The sequence below is a fragment of the Ambystoma mexicanum genome, chromosome 6p (genome assembly GCF_040938575.1).
Source record: "Ambystoma mexicanum isolate Mex_15411 chromosome 6p, UKY_AmexF1_1, whole genome shotgun sequence".
Classification (NCBI taxonomy): Eukaryota; Metazoa; Chordata; class Amphibia; order Caudata; family Ambystomatidae; genus Ambystoma; species Ambystoma mexicanum.
Genome location: NC_090935.1, coordinates 1,166,921,759 through 1,166,943,789, shown reverse-complemented (window position 1 = coordinate 1,166,943,789; position 22,031 = coordinate 1,166,921,759). Strand labels below are relative to the sequence as shown.

Genomic DNA, 22,031 nt, shown 5'->3' with positions numbered 1-22,031 from the left:
TTTAATGGGGCCTTGTCCAGGACTGCCTTCAGATGTTCTGGAACCTATTTGCACCCGCCTTTTGGCTGTGGTTGCAGAGGGCAGACTGGTCACCCAGAATATCCTCAAGAACTCTGCCAAAACTAGGGGATGTATCCTTGCCCAGGGAAACCTGCTCAAGCGCCACGCCTGGTTGAAGAATTCGGGGTTCAAACCAGAGACTCTGGCTTCTTTAATCAACAAATCAGTGAAGGAGGCCAACCTTTTCGGAAATGCAGTTGATGATGCCCGGAGACGGCTAAGAAGCAACACAAGACCCTGAAATTACTTAGCCAGATCTCAGCTAAACCCTTCCTCCAGCATGGCATCTCCAATGCCCGCCAGTCCTTTCGAGGGCAGTCCTTCTCCCACTCTCCTCATGAACAGTATGGCTCTGGAAGATCCAACTGGGCCTCCGGACAGCGCTTGTCCAGTAATTTCCAATCTCAACAGAGGAATTTCCTCGGGGTGGAGTGGGGTGGGAGGGGTGTCAGGGGTAGAAACATTTCTTCCAGGCATTACCCTTCCTCTGCCTACAAATGACTCGACGGTATGGGTCCCCTCCCACACTTCCCGGTCGGGGACGTTTAACATCATTGACCCATGCATGGGAGGGGGAACACATCAGATCAGTGGGTACTCAAGATCATCGCCCGCAGAACTGCATCAAGTTCCTGCAGCCACCCCGCTACCATCCACCCAGAAGCAGACAACTTTCACCAGACCATGTGCGCATCCTGTTGGATGAGGTTCAGGTCCTGCTGGAAAAGGGCACCATTGAAGTTGTCCCTCATATCCAGGTACACAAGGGTATTTATTCAGCGTTTGTTTTTTATTTTTTGTACCCAAAAAGGATCTAACCATGTGCCCTGTTTTAGTACGTCAAGCCACAAAAGTTCAGGATGACTAACTCTTCAGGAAGTAATCCCACTGCAGCGGCAGGGGACCTATATGGCCACGTTGGATATGAAAGATACATACTTTCATATTTCAATGTTGCGAGCGGACAGAAAGCACCTCAGTTTCGGGATAGAGGAAACGCACTATCAGTTTAAAGTTCTCCCCTTTGGCATTGCCTCGTCCCCAACGGTGTTTACAAAGTTACTGGCAATAGCTGCGGCTCACCTGCACAGGCAGTCCATCCCTTTGTATCCCTACCTCGACTGGCTTATTACAGGAGACTCGTACGGAACTGCCTAGCGAATACACAGACTACAGTAAATCTCCTTTTCAGCCTGGAATTCTTTATCAGTGAGCAGAAATCAAGTCTGGCCCCCAACCAAGTCAAACAGTTTCTGGAGGCCTTATTCGGACAGAAGACTGGCTCGTCTTCCCCTCCAGTGAGAGGATTCAAATTGTGCTTTTCCAGCTCCCTCCCTATTTAGCCAGTCACCAGGTAACCGTTCGCAAGGCCATGTGGCTGCTGGGGATGATGGCTTCCTGCGTCTTCCTAGTTCCTCGCGCTCGTCTGCGCATGTGTTCCAATGTAGAAGTGGCTCTCAAGCCAATGGTGTCAGGCAAAAGGCCAGTGGGACGATCTAGTGGTTGTCTCTGCAGTGGTGGTCAAGAGAAACATCTGCAGGGGGAATCCACCACCACACTAGAGACCACTCTCACCATGTACACATATGTTGGGGTGGGAGGGATAACCTTCTTCAATAGACAGTGCACGGCATCTGGACCCCATCAGTAGCGTCTAATCACATCAATCTGTTGGAACTGCTTGCAGTGTTCAAAGCCTTCAAAATAATTCCAAGCACACCTTTGTGGGAAACAGTTCTGGTCCTTACAGACAGTACCAGGGCCATGTACTACCTGGACAAACAGGGGGGCACTCCCTCTCAAGGGCTAACCATACTGTCCCAGAACATCTGGAAGTGGGCACTCAAACACATGTTCCTCCTCTCACAATATGTTCCATGGGAACATAATCATTTGGCAGACATGCTCCATGTAGAGCACGAGTGCCAGTTGCAAGAGCCCATTCTGCTGAATGTCTTTACAGAATGGGGTTTCCCAGAGATCGACTTGTTAGCAACTCTGCAGAGTGCCCAGTGCCCAGATTACACCTCCAGGTACTCACAGAAACGCTCCATAGGGAACCATCTCTGGATAACATGGTCTGGGAGATTTGCCTATGCTTTCTCCCCTGATTCCGCTTCTCAAACAGATAGTGCACAAGATTTTCCTGGTGGCACCAATGTGGGCCTGACACCCTTGGTTCGCCCACCTCATGGAAATGCCAGTATCCCCTTCCAGGAAGCTGTCATGTACGTACAACATGCCGTCTCCAGACCAGGGAGAGACACTGCATTCATGCCCCCAAACACTCAACCCAACAGCTTGCTTCCCAAAGTCCTAGAGTTTGGGCACTTTCAGCTCCCTCAGAGATGCATGGATATACACAGGGAAACATGAAAACCTAACACCAGACATTGCTACTCCAACAAGTGGAAGTGATTTATCTGGCGTAATACTAAGAACGTCAATCCCATTGACTGCTCCCCTAAAGCTATTGGGCCTCATTACACGGTAGGCGGAGAACCATGGCGCTATTAGTGCCATGGTTCATGCCGGTAAAATACCGGCACCGCCTTGGTGGAAAGGGGAATTACCGCCCCATTCCAAGGTTGGCAGGGCGGTAATTCCCCCTTCCACCATTGCCCTTCCCCATTCCCATTTTTGCCCCATACGGCATAATGGGAATGGGGAAGGCGCTAATTACGGTACCGCAAATTGAGCTACCGTAATTAGCTCCCTGGGTCCCTTTGCGGGCTGGTTTTTAACGCCTGCAAAAAGCAGGCGTTAAATTCCCCAACCCGCAAAGGGACCTCGTAGTAAGGCAGTAAGGATTTACCGGTACCGGTAAAGTACCGGTAAACCCTTACTGCCTACCGTGTAATGAGGCCCAGTGTCCTTTGTCTAACACACTTATTAGACTCTGGACTCTTCTTTTTGATTCCCTAAACGTCCACCTGGCCGCCCTTTCTGCGTATGCCACCTCCCAGAGCAAGGTTTCATGGTTGAAAATGCCTGTCATTAAGGCCTTCATGGAAGGGCTGATGAGACTTCATCCCCCTATTTCCAACACAACTCCTGAATGAGACTTAAATGTTGTCCTTACCAGATTAATGGGGCCTCCCTTTGAGCCCATGCACAAGGCTAGCTAAAGGCCCTCACCTATAAGACTGCCTTTCTAGTGGCCATTCCCTCAATAAGGAGGGTTAGTGAACTGCAGACCCTTTCAGTTCAAGATCCCTTTGTAACTATTCAATGTGGTTTTGCACACACCCATGTTTTGTGCCTAAATTAGTCTAGAAGTTCCATATAAATCAATCGAACTTCCCACGTTCTTCCAAAACCCCATTAACATGGCAGAAAGAAGCCTCCACACACTGTGTGGCAGTTGGTAGAGAAGGCGACCCTGTCTCTAAATCGGCTTTTTCCAAATGGATTGCAAATTGCATCACACTGTGTTACTCTCTTGCCAAGGCAAATCTACTCTTTATGCCTAGAGCTCACTCTACTCGGGGCACAAGGGCTACGATAGCATTAAATGCAAATGTTCCTCTGGATTCCATTTGAAAAGCAGCAATCTGGAGCTGACACTTTCACCCAAAACTAGTGCTTAGACACACACTCCAAGTCTGATTCTCGGGTGGGTCAAGCGATGCTAAGACATCTTTGCAACTGTTCCGTCACACATCCCACCACTATCTCTGGGTATTGCTTGCTAGTCTATGCACAGCATGTGATTCTAAGCAGATTCACAATCATCAGAAGACCTACGTTACTCACTGTAAATCGTATATCTGATGGTTGTCTGCTTGTATTCACATGTGCCCACCCTACCTCCTCTCCTGAAGAAGAGCATAGACATCTTACACCTTCTCTCTTCTGTACTCTCATGCATTCTGCAAGGCTCCCTCACGGCAGAAGAAAAACAACCAGTTGGACCTCGACGCGGGAGATATTTTGGGTACACTACACGCTACGTTAGGCATAGTGTTAGTCACGCCCATGTCGACGTCACTTTTCGATCTTCAAAAAAGGATGCAATACTCTGAAATTACCACTAGGTGTCCCACTATATGAACAGCATGCAAATCTAAGCAGATACAATCATCAGAAATAGGATTACATTGAGTAATGAATGTTGTGTGTGTGTGCGTGTCTGTGTGTATATATATTTCTGATGCTTGTTAATCTGCTTAGAATCACATGCTGTGCATATGGTCAGATGTCCAGTGGTAACCGCAGAGTATTTCATCTTGTCTTTCGGGGACCGAAACGGGACATCGGCATACGCGTGTCTGTAACACTATCCCTATTGTGACGTGTAGTGTACCCAAAATCCCTCACGTGCGGAGGACCCTCAGATGTTTTTTCTGCCCAGATAACTGGTGGCTCTATAGCGAAGCTCTTCATAAGAGACATTGTTTATCTTTTATACCGACTTTGTCGGTTATTTTCCCTTAAGTCACTTCGACAGCGATTCAAACAACCTCGACAGACTGCGGGAAGTTTCGACAGCAGTGGATAAGATCCGGCGGCCGAGGCATCCACGTGGCCAGGCCCTCAGGCCGACCTACACAGTAGGAAGAGTGGGGTCGGGGTGGCCATATCTTTCGTTATGTCTCTCCTCTTTCCCCCTCTTTGCCCTCTAGAATTGGTCATCTTTGTTTATACCTTTCACTATGGAAAGGACTCCATTTAGGTTCTGCCCGAAGTGTAGGGTCAGGTACCCGTGGAAAGACGAGCACAGAACGTGCAATTCTTGTCTACCCCTATATCACAATGAGAAGCGGTGTGGGGAGTGGAAGGTCCTTCGGCCTAAGACCCTTAAGGAGCACTGTGTAAAGCGTGGGCCGCATACGGTATGTCGCGGTAACCCTCTTCCCCCACCACCACACCCGGGGAAAGTGACGGGGCACTGATGATGACCAGACATCCATATCCGATGTCATCGACCATTGAGGCGGACGCTTCTAGGTCCACCATGCCCACCCCCAACCCCTCCAGGCCTGACGCAAGTCTCGCTTTGGGGACAACACCCAGCAACAGGGGCATACAGAAACCACAAAACACTAAACACACAACTCCACCATGATTTTGACGGTTCTGGTAGATCAGCAGCCTTCCCCACATCGGCAGCAGCGTCTTGCGACTGGGAACTCCAAACATAAGGGCGCTACCCCAAAAATGGGTTTACACACCGAAGCGCGGTCATCTGAGATTCCGGCGCCCCCTAAGGCCACGGTAGGCCCGAAACCTACTCCTAGGCCTCCCAGCCTTTCCACAGGCGAAAAATCTACCGCTAGGCCCTCAGATTCCGCGGTAGGTGGTATGCCGATTCAGCAGAGATTGAGGATAGTATCACAAGGATTACTTTGGCGGTTGGGCTGACGCCTATGATGCCGTCGAAACGCAGGGAGCGTGCCGTGGACAAGTCTATAGATTCGCCATGGTGCCCCAGTACTCACGAAACCTACGAGGACAGTCAGGAGCCTCTGTCCAAAACCCTTGGGGACAAATTCCAACGCCAAAGAGAGTTTTGTATGGTAACGCTACAGGAAGTAATCCCAATATCTAAGGTTCATGATGGAGGACAGGCATTACCAATTCAAGGTGCTCCCCTTCGGCATTGCCTCGACGTCAAGGTTGTTTACAAAGGTCCTGACAGTAGTGGCAGCACATCTGCACAGACTATCCGTCCCGGTTTACCCTTACCTCGATGACTGTCTCATAACAGGGAACTCTTACGACACATGCTTTTTGAACACCCACGCAAGAGTGGCTCAACAGCCAGTGGTGTCCGGCCACGGACAATGGAAAGATCTGGCAGTTGTCTCGCCAGCCCTCGTTCTCTCTCTGCAGTGGTGGTCGAGGTAAAACCTCTTGAAGGGGAAGTCCTTCACCACCCCCACAGTGGAAGCCACCCTTACGACAGACTCATCTCTCACAGGGTGGGGGGCTCACCTGCCTCAGCAGACAGCACATGGAGTGTAGTCCCCTCAAGTAGCATCCAACCATATAAATCTGCTAGAGCCATTAGCGGTGTTTAAGGCACTGTGAAAGCCTTTCAGACGCAACTACAAGGGAAGACAGTTCTGGTTCTGACAGACAGCACCACAGCCATGTATTAGCTGAACAAACAAGGGGGCACACTCTCCAGGGCTATCCAAGCTGTCCCAAAACACACAATGTTTCTATTGTCCCAACACGTTCCAAGGGAACTCCATCTTCTGACAAAACGTGCTCGGCAGAGATTTTCCACTGCCCATAGAATAAAAATGGCGTCTGCACAAAGGCATACTCTCCAACGTCTTTGCAGAATGGGGCTTCACAGAGATCGGCCTGTTTGCAACTCAGGAGATCGCCCAATGCCAAGACTATGCCTCCAGGTAACCCCAGATCCGCTCCAAGGGGAACGTACTCTGGATAACATGGTCATGGAAATTTGTTTACGCTTTTCCCCCCTGACTCCCCTACTCAACAGGATAGTGCACAAGATGCACCAGGAACCAGTCACCAGGATATTGGTAGCCCCATGTGGGCCCGCCAACCCTTGTTCGCTCATCTAATGGAAATGTCCCTCTCCCCACCAGTAAAACTACCCTGCATGTATAACATGTTGTCTCAGGACAGGGGGAAACCCTACACCCATGTCCACAAACTCTGAATTTAGCAGCCTGGCTCCTGAGGTCATAGAGTTTAGACACCTTCAGCTCCATCAGAGACGCATGAACATTCTCAGGGAAGTTAGGAAACCTAACACTCGCTATTGCTATTCCAATAAATGGAAACGTCTTGTCCTCTGGTGTAATACCAAGGGCGTCAATCCCATTGATTGCTCACCCACACACATTGTGCTGTACCTAACCCATTTGTTAGATGCAGGACTGGTCTTCAATTCTCTAAAGGTTCATCTTGCTGCTCTCTCAGCCAACACCACGTCGTAGGCGAAAGTGTCATGGTGGAAAATACCAGTGATTAAAACCTTTATGGAAGGGGTTAAGAGAATCTATCCCCCCATTTCTCACCCAGCCCCTGGATGGGATCTAAATGTGGTTTTCACCAGACTCGTGGGATCTCCCTTTCAGCCAATGCATAAAGCAAGTCTAAAAGACGTTAGTTAAAAGATGGCCTTCTTAGTGGCTATCACTTCCATTTGAAGGGTTAGCGAACTACAGGCCCTTTATGTTCTAGACCCTTTTGTTACAGTCCACAGGGATAAGGTAGTTCTGCGCACTCATCCCAGATTTGCGCCTAAATTCATCTCAAAGTTCCATATGAACCAATTGATCGAACTACCAGCTTTCTTCCAGAATCCCACTAGCATGGGCGAAAGAAGCCTACACACACTAGATGTGCGCAGGGCAGTCATGTTCTACCTGGAAAGAACGAAACCACTGAGAAAAACAAACCAATTTTTCGTTTCGGTGGCAGCTGGGAGAGAAGGGGATAGTGTCTCTAAATTGGCTTTCTCAAGGTGGATTGTCAAATGGATCACACTGTGTTTCTCTCTTGCTAAGAGAGAACTGCCCTTCAAGCCTAGATCACACTCTACTCGGGGCACTGGAGCTTCCATAGCTTTCATTGCAAATGTTCCTGTAGAGTCTATTTTCAAAGCGGCAACCTGGAGTTCTGTACACACCTTTACAAAACACTATTGCCTAAACACGCATTCCAGATCTGACTCTCGGGTGGGACATCTTTTCTCTACTGTTCCTTCTCACAACCCACCTCCAATACGGGAACTGCTAGCTAGTCTATGCACAGCATGTGATTTTAAGCAGATTAACAAGCATCAGAAGACATGCATTACTCACCGTAATGGCATTTCTGATGATTTTATCTGCTTAGATTCACATGCGCTCTCTCTGCCTCCCCGCTCGGGGTGGAAGGAACGTAGACGTCTTTCTACTTTCTCTCTTCATGTACTCACTCACAATAGCCTTGGGCTCCCTCATGGCAGAAAAAATACAATCGGAGAGACCTCGGCGCGTGTGGGATTTTGGGTACACTACACGTCACGATAGGGATAGTGTTATTACAGACACGCCTATGCCTACGTCCCCTTTCGGTCAGCGAAAGACAAGATGCAATACTCTGCGGTTACCACTGGATGTCAGACCATATGCACAGCATGTGAATCTAAGCAGATACAATAATCAGAAATGCTATTCCGGTGAGTAATGCATGTTATATATATTTCTGAGGCTTGTGTAATCGGCTTAGAACACATGTTATGTTCTGTTACTTGCCATTTATATAGCGCTCTATTTATCATTGGTATGACCGCAAAGCGCTGGTAGGTTGAACGCCCTCGGGAACCGTAGTTCTGGTCATTAGAGAGATGGTGTCATAGGGTGCATGGGTGCACCAGATGTGTGCAGCTGATGTAATTGCTGGATGGTAGCTGTATCCTAGCGTTGGGTGTGGTGCTGAAGATATCAGTTGGATGTGTGCAGTCTGGTGGGTGGACACCCAGACTGGGCTCTGGCTGCGTTAGGCCTGAAGGACGCATATGTGAGCAACTAGGCCAGAATGTGCTCGGCTAGCAGCGTTCTATTAGGGTGATGAGTTGTTCATGGGGTTGTATTCGTATGTGAAAAGCTAGGCCGAATTAGTCAGGGGTATAGCTGTGTTCTAGTTGAATGATGGTGTAAAGTAGAGAGTAAGCGTAGTGATATGATTATCTCTAAAGTTCCCGAGACCAGGCATGTGAACAGGATGACACCCGGACACAGAGACATGGGGGCTAGGTTTACAGTGACAGGAGGGGGGATACGGATATATAGCAACAGCATGGGAAACAGGAAAGCAGGGTGCACAGTTATACATGTGTGGGGCATGTTAACATTTACATTCCCATTTCTATCCAGATGCGATTCAGGCTAATGTTCACAGCTCCACCCAAGTGTAGGGCATGCCAACATTTGCATTTCTATCAAGAAGCGACTCAGGCTAACGTTCACAATCCTGTCAGGGTCTGACGCAGGCTAATGTTCACACTTCTAACCGAGTACGGCGTTGCCAACATTCACAGTCCTGTCCGGGTTCGGCATCCGCTAATGTTCTAAATAATTAGCAGTATTGCTAATATTCAAAATCTAGTATGGTAACTGCAGAAGTGTGGCATTGTTAACATTCACGATCCTGTCTTGGTCTGGCATAGCCCAACGTTCACAATTCCAACTATATGCGCATTGCTAACAATCGTAATCCTGTCTGGGTTTGGCATAGGCTAATGTTCACAATTCTAAACCAGTGCGGCATTGCTAACACTCACAATCTAGTATGGGTCTTGCGTAGGCTAATGTTCACAATTCTAATGAAGTGTGGCATTGCCGACATTCACAATCCTATCTAGAGGTGAGGCAGGCTAACATTCACAGTTCTAACTAAGTGTGGCATTGCTAACATTCACAATCCTGTCTGGGTCTGTCGTAGGCTAATGCTCACAAGTGCGGCAATGCCAACAATCACAATCCGGTCTGGGTCTGGGGCAGGCGAATGTTCACAAATCTAACGAAGTGTGGTATTGTTACCATTCACAATCCTATCTATAAGTGATGTAGGCTACTGTTTACAAATCTAACTAAGTGTAGCATCGTTAACAATATCAATCCTCTCTAGATGTGACACAGATTCCTCTTTACAAATCTAACTAGGTGTTTAACAAATCTAAAGGCATTGTTAACATTCACAGTTCTGAGGTAAGCTTATGTTGAGTGGTGTGGTTTTTGGGAGTAGAGTAATTGCTCTACTCCCCGCCCATGCCACACTTACTTTTGGGTTGGTGCTGGTAGACGGCTGGCCACTGGTTTCTCCTGGCGGACACCTGCTGACACTTTCTGCATCCGCCTCTGTAGGAGCCGCCATTTGCCTTGGGGCCCTTAAACAAAAGGGGCTGCCGGGCAGAGGGCTGCCCAGGGAGGGTTGCTTAAGGTTGGTGGTGTAGCCAATCAGTGACGGTGGGCTGGCGGGGAGGAGGGCTCAGGGGGAACCAGGAAGGAAAGAAAGTTGCCAGAGACTACACCAGCAATCAAGATGGATTTGCCCTATCTGGGGTGGGGGGGAGGACGGGAGGCAGGAAGAGGGGAAGCGAAGGGATGAGGCTGCACATGGGGGGATATGGAGGGGCCTAAAAACACAGTAAACATGGCAAAAACGAGGCTCTGGGACAAGGCTGCACACAGAGGCTAGGGGGCCTAAAAACACAAAATGCATTGCAAAAATGACGCTCGGGTACAAGGCTTGCAAACAGGGGATGGGGGGGACCTGAAACACAAAATACATGCCAAAAACGAGGCTCAGGGGTCGGAGCAAGGGCCAGTTCACCTGCAGCACCTGGGACCTAAGAGGTGTGCAGGTGGAGTTGCCAGAGACTACACTGGTAATCAAGATGCATTTGCCCTATCAGTGGTGGAGGGAGGGCCGGGAGGTGGGAAGAGGGAGCATGGGGAAGCGAAGGGACAAGGCTGCACATGGAGGCTGGAGGGGGCCTAAAAACACAAAATACATGGTAAAAACAAGGCTCGGAGACGAGACTGCACACATTTTTTGTGCATCTTTGATGAGTCTTTTCTCAGATAAATAATAAATTGGCCAAGCAACCCTTTGATTTAAAAATGCACATTTAGATCCAGTTAATTGTTATGATTATCAATCTCTGAATTACCACCAGTTAATGGGGGGCAAGCGATCGAAAATGGGTCCGTTGTTGAATATGCCAGCATTTTTCATGTTTTTTTTTTTTACATTGTCGCTGGCAAAACTTGAAGTTGGTACCTCAAGTATAATGCAAAGTGGATGTAGTTCCAAGGCCTACACATTTTAGTGGACCATTCTCCTTTAACAAAATAGGGGGCTGGCGACATCCTGAAAGTTGCTTGTCTTTAGGTGTGGTTGGACCAAACGGGATAAATAGGACACCGGAAGCCACCAATCTTCAACATCGTGGAGTAGCCATGTTTTATTAATTGGATCGCTAGCTAGTTAGAATACCCTCTCTGGTTCCCACTCGCAGCCTGCACTTTTCCAGGAGACTGTACCATTGTTTTGGCTTGAATATAAGAGAGAGCAGATTTACCTCTGACCTTCAACGATGCTTCAGTTTATTTGAGCCACTCTGCTTATCCGACCTAAATACTGCCTGGAAGCAGCCGTACTTCACTTACATCATTATTTTGCCGCCTCAGCCCGGTGGATTTAAAGATTCAGTCCATGACCACTCGATAAATGCACAGTGTGTAAATGCCCTATGCACAAACCCAGTGCTATAGAAAAAATGTATAATATAGCCAGACCTACTGATTACCTCCTGCCTACCGGTCTTACTTCTGACTGGAAATGGTCACATTGAAAGTTTGGAAGATTAATTCAACTGTGTTCCCTCTGATCCCTGCGCAGGACACGATTAAAGGTAGTGTCAATAGTAAATTACAGTCCTTTGTCAGATAACGGGGTCCACTGAAAGGGGTCCATTCAGGAAACTAGAGCGGTCCTTCTCACACTCCACTAGCAGGAGACCGAGGCACCGCTGTGCTTGACCACGACTTGGAGACTGTGATGAAGAGAAGGCCAGTAACCCCAAATCCACACATTAAAATGTCATGTTTCTCCACTCCTCTGAGGGAAGCCCGTCCTGGTGTACAGTGATAACATTACTTCAGTGTTTCATAGGGACTAGTTGGAAGTCTTTCCAAACAATTCACTTATGGTGGGCTCCTGCTGGGCGTTTGGAATATCTCCAGTTTGAGGCGCATCTAGCATTGAAGTAGATGCTGATCAGTGCCCGGGCATGCTGGTCTGTGCCCAGACAGAAGGGCGACAGACGTATTGCATGGTGGCAGCGTGGATTAGATTTCCACAGTATGACCAACACCACTCAACATGTGCACGGTAGGCATCTCTCCCTGGCAATCTCTCTCCACTGCTCCAGTTCAGTTAAGATGAAAGAACTGGGTGTTAAGTCCCCTATGCAAAGGGGGAGGAGAGTGAAGTGCAAGAATTAAGGATGTACATTGTGCTCCGCCTGTACTGTAATAAGTGAGTTGCTAACTTTGTTTGGTAGAGATGCCATCAAGTGCCTCATGAGAAAACCTGGAACAACTTTGAAACAAACTGGCAGCAGAAGTGCAGAATGGATTTCCTCGTGCTATATGCTATAGACAACCAAAATGCACCCATCTCGAGGGTGCACATAAACGTCCACCTGGGAGAGGTTCATTGCACCCATTTTCACCAATAATGTTAATGATCGAAATTGGGAATGTGTTTCTGATCCTAGTTAAGAGACGAAGACATCAAGTAAAGTAAGTCAGGGCTTTCTGTGATCCAGCGCCTTAACACACACGGCTCATTTCTGTCTTTTCGGCCCTGTTGTTTTGTTTGTCATTGGAGTGCGATGTTCCTAATCTCGTGTCTTTGTTTCCCCTCTCTTGTTTGCAGGAAGCATAGCTTTTCTCGGGCTCAGTGGCAACTATAAGCCGCCGTGGGCCAAACTCTTTACCAGTCCTGCTGGACAGGGCCTCGGTCTAATAGAGCGGTATATCCCTTTGCAGCTGGAAGACTACGACTGCAGGAGCGCCAACGCGCTTAAAAGGAAAGATGAGGAGCTTTTAGAGCGAGCCTTACAGACACATTAGACAATGGCATTGCCGAAGTGCTGGAGAAAATGTGAACTAATTTATTTTATTTATGGCATTTTAATGACACTGTTGTGCCAGAAAAGTAAAGTTCTGTTTGATACAGGAACGGCCTAAATAAATGAACGGGCTGTGTGCCAGTGCACCTTGCAGTTGTACAAAATATGAAAGATTTTATTACTGTTTGTAAAGCTAGATTATTTGGAGATTATTTTTATTACATTTTGGTTTATTGTAAACATTTGTACTTGTTTTATACTTTCACATTATTGGGTTGTAGGTTGTTTTGTATGGGTTAACCTGGAAGACGCTCATAAGCACATTATTTTCGATTGCCACATGGATTACTTGAAAGCTTATTTAACATTAAAGTGTCTTAGTCCAACTCTGTGTGGCTCACATTGATTATTATCGATGTACATTTTTTTAAATGTGTAAAGTGCTTTAAAATTAAGCAACTCATTACCTCCAACCTTATTTGCTGCCCTTGAGTCCTGAATGCCATTCAAGGAATTTTGTGTCCTGTCTATTTATGGGCGGAGATGTATTTTATGACTCTTTTTAAAATGCGGACGGGCTATGGCAACGAAGTAGAGGGGATTTATTTTTTAGTTTGGTGCTGCTTTCAAGCAACCTGAATTGCCAAACTACCGGCAGAGCGGCACAGATAGGAGTGAGTTTGGATGTGAAGGAGGACACACAGCCTAAGGGGAGCATTTGGCTTTGCACCCACCTGCTGACCGCCCATGACCAAGCCAATTAAGGTGGCCATTCCAACTCGCTGCTCACCCAAAACAAAAAAGAACAGATGGGCTCTCTTTGAGCTACCTCTGTTGGTCCTTGAGGACATACTATGGGGTTTTAAGTGCGTCCAGTGATATTCATATGCAGTCTTCTCAATGGCCTAGTGTTATGGCACTTGATTGATAAGGAATATGGATGTCCTTGCATATGTTTTTTGTACAAAATTCCGGTTTAAAACAAGCAGCGGGAAAAAAAAACCCAACAATTTCTTTCTCTGTGTAGGCATAAGACATTTGCCAGTCAGTGCCACCATAAATCCAGATGTTATAAAAATGTGCCCGTTGTTGCCATATTATAGCCCAATAGAGTACCATAAAATGTCTACCTCATGGCTTCACAAAAGCCAAAACACGCAAATCTTGGGACGAAGAAGCCGTGGTCAAGTTCCATACATTTTTAGTGCGCTTTCATATAAAACGAGAAATTCTTTCACTTTTTTTTTTTTTTAAACATTGTAGTCAAATCCCATGAATTTTGTTTTTATAATACTCTCTCGGCCATGGTTGCAACATGCTACCAAAAATATTATGATATAGTTATAATATATATATTATTGCACTATTGGTATTTTTTACTTTTCATTTTCAGGAGACCATTTTCTATAGGGTCACCTACTTTGCAGAAACCAGTAGCTGCTGACAGGCACAGGCTTGTTTCATGATCTTCCACGAGAGCTCAATGACAGCATAACATGTCCCAAGATGGAGGAGTCCTGCATGCGGACAGTGCACTCTCTGAGACCGCAGGAGATTTGTCATGATGCAGCCATTGAGGACGATCTCTGTTCATCCAGGAGCCACGACCCTTGAATCTGTATTAATGCCACCCAATGACCATGAAGGGGTCAGTGGAATTAATTGCGAATTCCAAACACTTTCTGGAATATCTGTCCCAGGACAGGACTGGATTCTTGTGGAACTTCCGAAACAAGAGCCCATTTCGTGGGGTGCTTTGTTAGCGCAAATAATTCAATCTTTACTTTAGGAATTTTGGCTACATGGAAGTTAGTGAATATCATTCCTATTTTAAGAAGGTCTCAAAGAAAGCCCCTAGTTATAAGCTTGTATCACTTTATACTCACTCTAAGGTCATTGGGAGAGGCTTCACAAAAAGACTGTTGTATTGAGCCGAGGATAAGATTAGAACTCCTGCTCAGTTGAGATTTTATCCGAAGGTTAGTGTGAACGATCACTGCCTTACTCTCCACCGTTTGATAAGTAAATCTAATGAAATTAGAATCGAGACACTGTACATGGATTGTATGAATTTGTGCACTGGCTTTGAAATCGCCTGCTAATTGTTCTGCCTAGGTTTGGGGGGGGGGGAGAGGGCTGTTGAACTGTTATCAGGTCTGCCCATAATAATAGCAAAGCTTGCATCAGATGAACACACCAAAAACTGCCACCAAAGGTGTAAAATGATTTGGATTGGAGCTTACAAAACTCAGGTGAGGATGCCCAAAAAGTGGCTCACATTTGATACCACTTCTTTGGTTTGCGGGTGAAACGGTTGTATTGGCTTAAACTGAATTGGCAATGATCAAGGTTTTAGCCACTGTCGAGAGGTTCTGCAAAGAGATGGACTTAGTGGCTAATGTGGGCAAGTCCAAAGTTCATTTATGAGGCACAGCTTGCAATTTATAAAAAGTGGCACACAAGTCTGGAATGGGTCCATTCTTTCGATTATCTAGCACTGTGTGATGCTGGAAATGCATCAGAGAGACAGGGCCTCTGTATCCTTGTCCTTTATGCCTTTTATCATGTGGTTTGGTGTATGAGACCCTTGGGGGGTTACCCTTATGGCACCCATTGGTGGGGTTACAACCCTTTACCCGTAGTGTATGTTTTTGGGCACCTGTGTGTGGCCCACAGAGCAAGGTATGGGCTTGTGGCAGCTCCATGCTGAATTTGACAGGTGCCTGAGTATCCTCCATGTTGGGATACCCAGGCCCTACCATTGGAATCAGTTGATTTCTGATAGGAGACAAGATGGCCCCTGTGGCCTCTTTCTTTCTATTGCCCGTTTCCTTGTTTTTCCCAAAGTCCTGGGAAGCCCTGACTCTGTCCACTGACTGGCTGTTGGGTGGAAGTTCCATATATGGTATTGTGGGGAAGTCCAGGCCAGACTAGTTGGAGCCTTCCCAGTGACCGTATGTTTTGGGTACACCCTTGGGGTGGGACCTGGATGAATGGAGTGTGTGACCAATATGCACTTCTTGTTATGGGTGTCTGGTTTCCGATATGTGACACAAAGACTGAGACAGGCCTGCTTGAAACCGGTATGAATGTAGTGTGGAGTACTGAATGGCTCGGTACTTGTCCCAATACACATTCCTTGTTGTGAGTGTCTGGAGGGAGGAGAATGGCCTGAATGCACGGTGAGTCTGATTGGCTGCCTGCCTGCCTGAATGAATGCCTTTCTGAATGATTGGTTGCCTGAGTGTAACCCAGCAGAGTGAATAAGAGACCAAACAGCATATCTGGGACCTCTCACTGATGAAAATTGTTCAGAAGCTGAAGTTGATACTTGATGCTTAACCTTGAAGCCCACTGGAAGAAGAAGAATTTCTGCTGCTGTCCTTCGCCAATCTGAAAGCTGCTGTGCCTTCAAGGAACTGATCCAGAGAGGACCTGGCTAGGATACCTCTTCCAGAGCTACGAGGGACCATTGTGCACCAGGTAACCTTCGCCGAAGAGCCCTGGAAGCCCGTCCTCAAAAGGCTGCCAACCGGAAACATGGACCGCTGCGGAATCACGAAGCGAAGCACCCGGACATTGAAGTCCATCACCGTCGCTGACTGGAGCCGCAGTGCTCCTTTGCCTAAGAACACTCTGAAGAAAGGACTCCCTCGCTCATCACCGATGACCACTTTGTCTGCTGGAGAAAGTCAAGGCCACCGAGGAGAATCCGCCAGTGGGTTTCCCGCCACCCGAAGACCACAAAGACGCTGATGTCCCGACGCCCTTGCTGGGGCAAAGTTCTTCAGTAACTCTTTGCGGCAATGAACTATAGTTGTCGAGGTGCACCACATGCCTCATCTCTGCAGGACGTCCATGACTGATCGTCAATGAGCACCGCCAGGACCGAAGCTGCTGCCGTTGTTGACCTTTTCTCTGTGGGATCTTGACGATACGTGACTCCTGCCTTAAAGGGGGTCGCTCAAGAAGGGTCCATCTGCTATTCCAGGTACATTGGGGTGGTAGAACAATTTAGAAGGAAATAAGACTCATATAAACAATATATGGACTGGGCTTGTATTATCTTTATTTACAGGTTGCCCAGGTGGGGGGGGATCCTCATACAGAACTGCGCCTTGTGGTAGGGGCCCAGCATTCTGCCTATTGTTTTAACCGACCTGCTTTCCTATGTCTATTGCTGGGCAAGATACTGGCCAAGAGAAGGAACGCTGAACTCAGCATTAAGAAATAAAGGGGACAGAAAGTGATCCCCAATATTTGCCTTGAGGACGACTTGGGGTCAAAACACATGTTGACTGTTCTTTGTCTACAATAATAATTAGTAATTTATGTTACGAACTACAGAGGTTTGAATGGCTTACGAATGACACTATCTCAGGGTGTAGCGCAGATTATCAGCACAACCAGTCTTGGCCTACTGTCTATGATCGGAAGTTTAAGGGGGATACCGCAGAGTGTTGATGCTGCTGCTAACCTCACATCAAAGGAGTAACGGCCCTAGCGCACTAACGTATGGTTCTAAACCCATTACAAGCTATTTATCATGACTGCCACATTCAATTTGATATCACACATGTCCGGTCCTATGAGTTAGCACCGCAGTGGAAGGTGATGTGTATTCTGGTCAGCCAGGTGTAGACTGCTAATTGGCAGAACGAGAACCTGGAGGGCCGGGCCTCCTCTTTGATCTTTGTGAGGGCGGTTAACACCCTCTGCTTGAGGCAGCCGCACAGTAGGCTTTCCTGGGCAACAGAAGAGCACACCCATTTAAAAGGTGTAGCCTCACACCAGGGAGCTGCATCTCTAAAGGCCTTTGTTATCAGTGAGATGGGAAGGAGGTGGGACTAAGATTGGCAGGAGGGATCTGTCAAGGGAAGGAGGCTTTCACTGTCTTGTGTTTCCCTGCTTCTTGCTTTCCTGTCCCCTTCACTTCCTCTGCAGCAAAGCACTTTGGTTGTGACATCAGCAGAGCAAAGTCCACTCTGCTCCAGAGCAGGGATTGGACCACTAAGGCAGGCTAGCTTTTAGTCCAATCACCTGAGGACTTTTGTTCAACCCTTCTGCAGATTTCAATCAGTTCTTCTAAGATCCTTTAAGGCAAGAGATTTGTTCTGAAGATCTCACTGGACTTCCTTTGGGAGATTTGCACTCTCCAAAGCCCACATCCTGCAGCGAAGAAGGAATCATCCATGACAGAAGCAAGATCTGTCCCTTACCGCTCCCGGGGCACATCAGGAGTAGCCTCTACTGTGGATCAGGAACGATCACTCTGCAGCAGACTTTCCTGAGCTGGGAGAGAAGACCCCAAATGGAACCATCCTATGCTTGAGTTCCCCTGAAAGGGCCTGGCAGCAACCGGAGGACCAGACCACCTGAAGCTCCCTGTTCACCACATCGAACCGGTCACTCTGTGTTCACCGTGCCTGGAACAAGAGGGAAGTAGTTGATGCTGGTTGCTGTGCTCCCCAACCCATCGGACATTGCTTGCACCTCTGACCAGCTCGACGCTGCATCATGTCCAAGCTGAAGCTCATCACCTGGTAGGCCCAAAGTGACTGCTGAATGCCGGGTCACTGAAGCCACCTCGACCCATCTAGCTCTTGAACTACCGCCTCATCGATTGCACAGAGACGCACCTAAACTCACCATTTTGATGTTGAGCGTCACTCATCGACCCCTCCCTCCCAGCGGTTAAATCCTAAATCGTCCTGGCCAACTGCAAGGCCTTCCTGGGACCGCCCAAACATCCATCCTTGAAGCGCCACCGTTCACCGAGCATCCACATTTGCCCACTACTCAACTGTTGCTTGCTGCCAGGGCTGCTGTGATCCTATGTGCCCAAAGGGACCCTGATCAGCTTGCATCTTTCAAACCTGCAACTGATGGCGTCAGGCCACCAAGAACTGAATCCAGGTACTGTTGACTCTGAACTGCCCCCTCGGTCCACTTGTACCCTAGAGACTGGTTAGGTCTTGATCAGTGCTGGCTTCTACAAGTGATTCTTTTTATGCTAGTACCTTACCTACCAACCCTGGAACTACATTCAGATTGCTACTTTCTCCAGTCTGTTGCATCTTCTCTGTTCTTCCTTCGGGGTGGGGTTGTGATCACTATTCTCTTTGTTCTACATGCAGCCGGTGTGTTTAATTAAAGTGCTTATACTTTTATAGAACCTTGATTGGACATTCCCTTTATTTTGGACTGTGATACTGTGTTGTTTGGTCACTACTGTTTCACCTTAACACCCCTCTTGAGAGTATAGCCTTTTCTCCTCTCACGTTACTACAAAAGGCAAAGGTGGTATATCTCTTAACTGTCCCTTTTTTACCTTTATGATTGTGTTGGGTTTTGGTTCGTAGAAGTGAGGACTGAGTGGGCCAAAGCAGAATCCAATTCATCACACAAGATCCCAGTGGGAACATGGACCTTGGGCATCAACCAATAACTCCATGCATTTTGTATATTATTTACACAAATTATTATTTACAGTTATTTGCATTTGATGGCAATGCAGGGGAAGAAGGCCCAGGGGGAAAGAGTATTCCTCCGTTGGTGTCAAGTACCCCTTTCTGAATAGAAAATGGGATGCTAGCGTAATCTTGAAGGCCTGGAGATAGCTTTGCCTTTGATGTTGGAGAGTAGTAGGGAGCAAGAACAGTGAAGGAGCATAAGAGGCGGCAGCACAGGGAGCACAGGGAACAGTCAGATTGAATAAGGTTTGGGATTGCAGGGTGTGTGGTAGTGAGTGAAGGGAAATATTTGGCCATGTAAGAGACGCAGGCCATGAAGGGATTTAAATGCAAAGAGGAGGGGTTTGTAGACTGTCACAGATTAGACATTTGGTACCAAGAAGTATGCCAAGACTAGATTGGGCCAACTAAAATATAAGCAGGATCATCAACAAAAACCCTCACTCATGGTGGCCTTCTTCCATAAATGTTTTATGACTGCTTTCCAAATCGCTAGGTGAGTGATCAGGCTTTCACATCGCATCTGTACTGTTTCAAAGTCCAAGAGGAGTTACCTCCCACCTCTTTATTGTTCCAGAATTGAGCAAACCTTTCTTCTGCTCCTTTGAGCCTAGATGCAGGCTTTCTGGATTCCTGTATTTTATTTTCAAATTTGTTTATTGGCATTTGTTATTTAGTACATTTACAGGACACCAGGCATGTCCGCATTTTCAGGATGATGAGCATTTCGAAATAATACTTTAAACATATTAACATATTAACATTATAACATTCAACTATCTCCCAGTGTTTTCTGTTAAGGTGAAGTTGCTTGGTGGAGCAGGGGGGGATCCTGATGGTCTGAGGGAGGGAAAAAGGAGGGGGCCCATGTCCGTGAAAGCCCCGTGGGGTGATAGCGTGGGGGCCACAGGTCTTGTCAATTCAGTTGATGGTTCTGTTTCAGTGGGTTCGTACCAGTTCCTGGGGGTTTATCATCAGAGGGGTAAAACAGGGAGTCTGTGAGTTCTTTCCAGGCCTCCAGGGTCATACTAGAGTCATCTGTGGATCTGGCCACACTGTCCTCCCAAGCCGTTGTTTCTGCTCGTACCCAGCATTTCAGTTCAGAGGGCCAGCTTTTCTGTTGGGGCCCGGCCGTTTTCTTCCAAGACATTGCCATGGTCCTTTTTGCCAGTATACACATAATGTCCATTAATCTGGTGAGGTGCTTGAGTTTGGCCAGTCTGGTGTATGTTCCGAGCAGGCATTCCTCTGGGGTCCATTTGTATCTAGTCACTCCCAGATTGTCGCTTGTCTGTTGCACGGCGGTCCACAGGAATTGTGTCCTAACGCACTTCCAGAATACGTGGATCAAGTCCGCATTGCTCTGTCCACACCATGTACAGTTAGAGGGCAACGTATTCTTGATTTTTGCCAGCCTGGACGGAGTTAGATATGTTCGGTGTAGTAGGTTGAGTTGTATTTGTCTGAATCTGTGGTTCCTGGAGACAGACTTGGGGAATGTCAAGGCCCTTTCCCATTCTCCATCTGACAGTTCCCGGCCCATGTCTGCTTCCCATTTGTCTCTCAAAGCGGGGCCCTGTGGGTTGGGGACGTCGCTCATGTGGGCATATATCTGGGACACCGGCTTCCAGCCCTCGCCCAGCGCATAAAGTAGTGTGATCAGGGGGTTTGACTCCGGTTCTTCCGGCCATGACGACCATTTGGTTCTTGCTGTGGTTCTCATCTTCTGATACCACAGGAACGGGCCCGTATGGACTCCATCTACTTCCTGAAGTGTTTCAAAGTCTTTAAAGGCCCCATCTGCAAACGGGTTCCCTCATGAGTATATCCCGCTCCTTTCCCAGTGCCTGAGGTGGTGCAAATCTGCTCAGAGCCACATGGGTCCGAGAGTAGCCGTATGTCCGGGGAGTAGTAGGGCTTAGAGCAGGCAAGGATTACTGCCCTGCGCCATACTTTTTGCCCCAGGATAGCCATGGAAGGGACATTTCGCATTAGGTGGGAGGGGGCCCATTTCTGGATTCCTGTACCCCAAGAAAAAGCCATTCCTATATGTTCTGCAAGACCCTTGGGGTTCCCTTACAGATGGTGTTGGGGTCAGCCAGGAGAGAGGCAGAAGGGTCAATCCCTACTAAACTTTCTTTCTGACTCTTGTTTCCTCCATCTCCGCTCTAAACTATCACTTTGCTCACTGACCCCCACTGGATCCTCCTCGCACCTACCTATTAGACCTGGAACCCACTTATCTCTTGCTGACTAACCTACCTCTAATATTCCGCCTCTCATTTTAATACCTTCATAAAGTCCTGATCTCTTTACACAATTGCTTTCTTTTTCTTTTCCATTCCTCATCAAACTCTGGCCAGTCTTCATCATTCTCCTCGTCTGAAGAAATATAGTCTGCTCTTTTGCCCTACCTCTTCCTCCTGCTGATATGTCCGTCTCTCTACCTCCACCTTGCCCTGTTCCAAGTGTCTCTTCCTTTTCTCTTGATCTTACAGCCTGCTTCCCCTCTAGTGTTACCACTTCCTTGACCTTGCTGCCATACACCTCTGCTTCTCTAGTTACTGTTGCCACCTTGCACACCAGTCAAGGTCTTACATCCTCACTCTGTCTGTTACTCCTTCCTCCATCTTCACTCCATATTTTATTTCCTCTCTCCTTATCTCTGCTCTTGTCTACTCCTGCCATTGCACTGCTGGTTTTACTTCCTCCCTCCTTGCCCAAATACCGCCTTCCACTCCAATTCTGATTTTACTTCCTCCCTTTTTCCCTCCATTCTCTCTGCTTTAACTCTCACCACTTTCTTGTCTTCTGTGGAGATCACCTCCTTTTCTCGCCTGCCGTCACTTCTCTAGCTCTTCTCCACAGTTCTGTAGTCTCCAAAG

The 22,031-nt window shown here is 47.6% G+C and overlaps 1 protein-coding gene across 1 annotated transcript in view; it reads left to right on the top strand.

Annotated features, from left to right (window-relative positions):
- CEMIP2 (cell migration inducing hyaluronidase 2) overlaps window positions 1-13,059 on the top strand; it is a 473,131-nt gene extending 460,072 nt beyond the window's left edge. The window contains exon 24 of the mRNA XM_069625802.1: window positions 12,478-13,059. Coding sequence (XP_069481903.1) covers window positions 12,478-12,674 — 197 coding nt within the window. The 3' untranslated portion in view covers window positions 12,675-13,059. The remainder of the gene's footprint in view (window positions 1-12,477) is intronic.
- The last annotated feature ends 8,972 nt before the right edge of the window (window positions 13,060-22,031 follow it).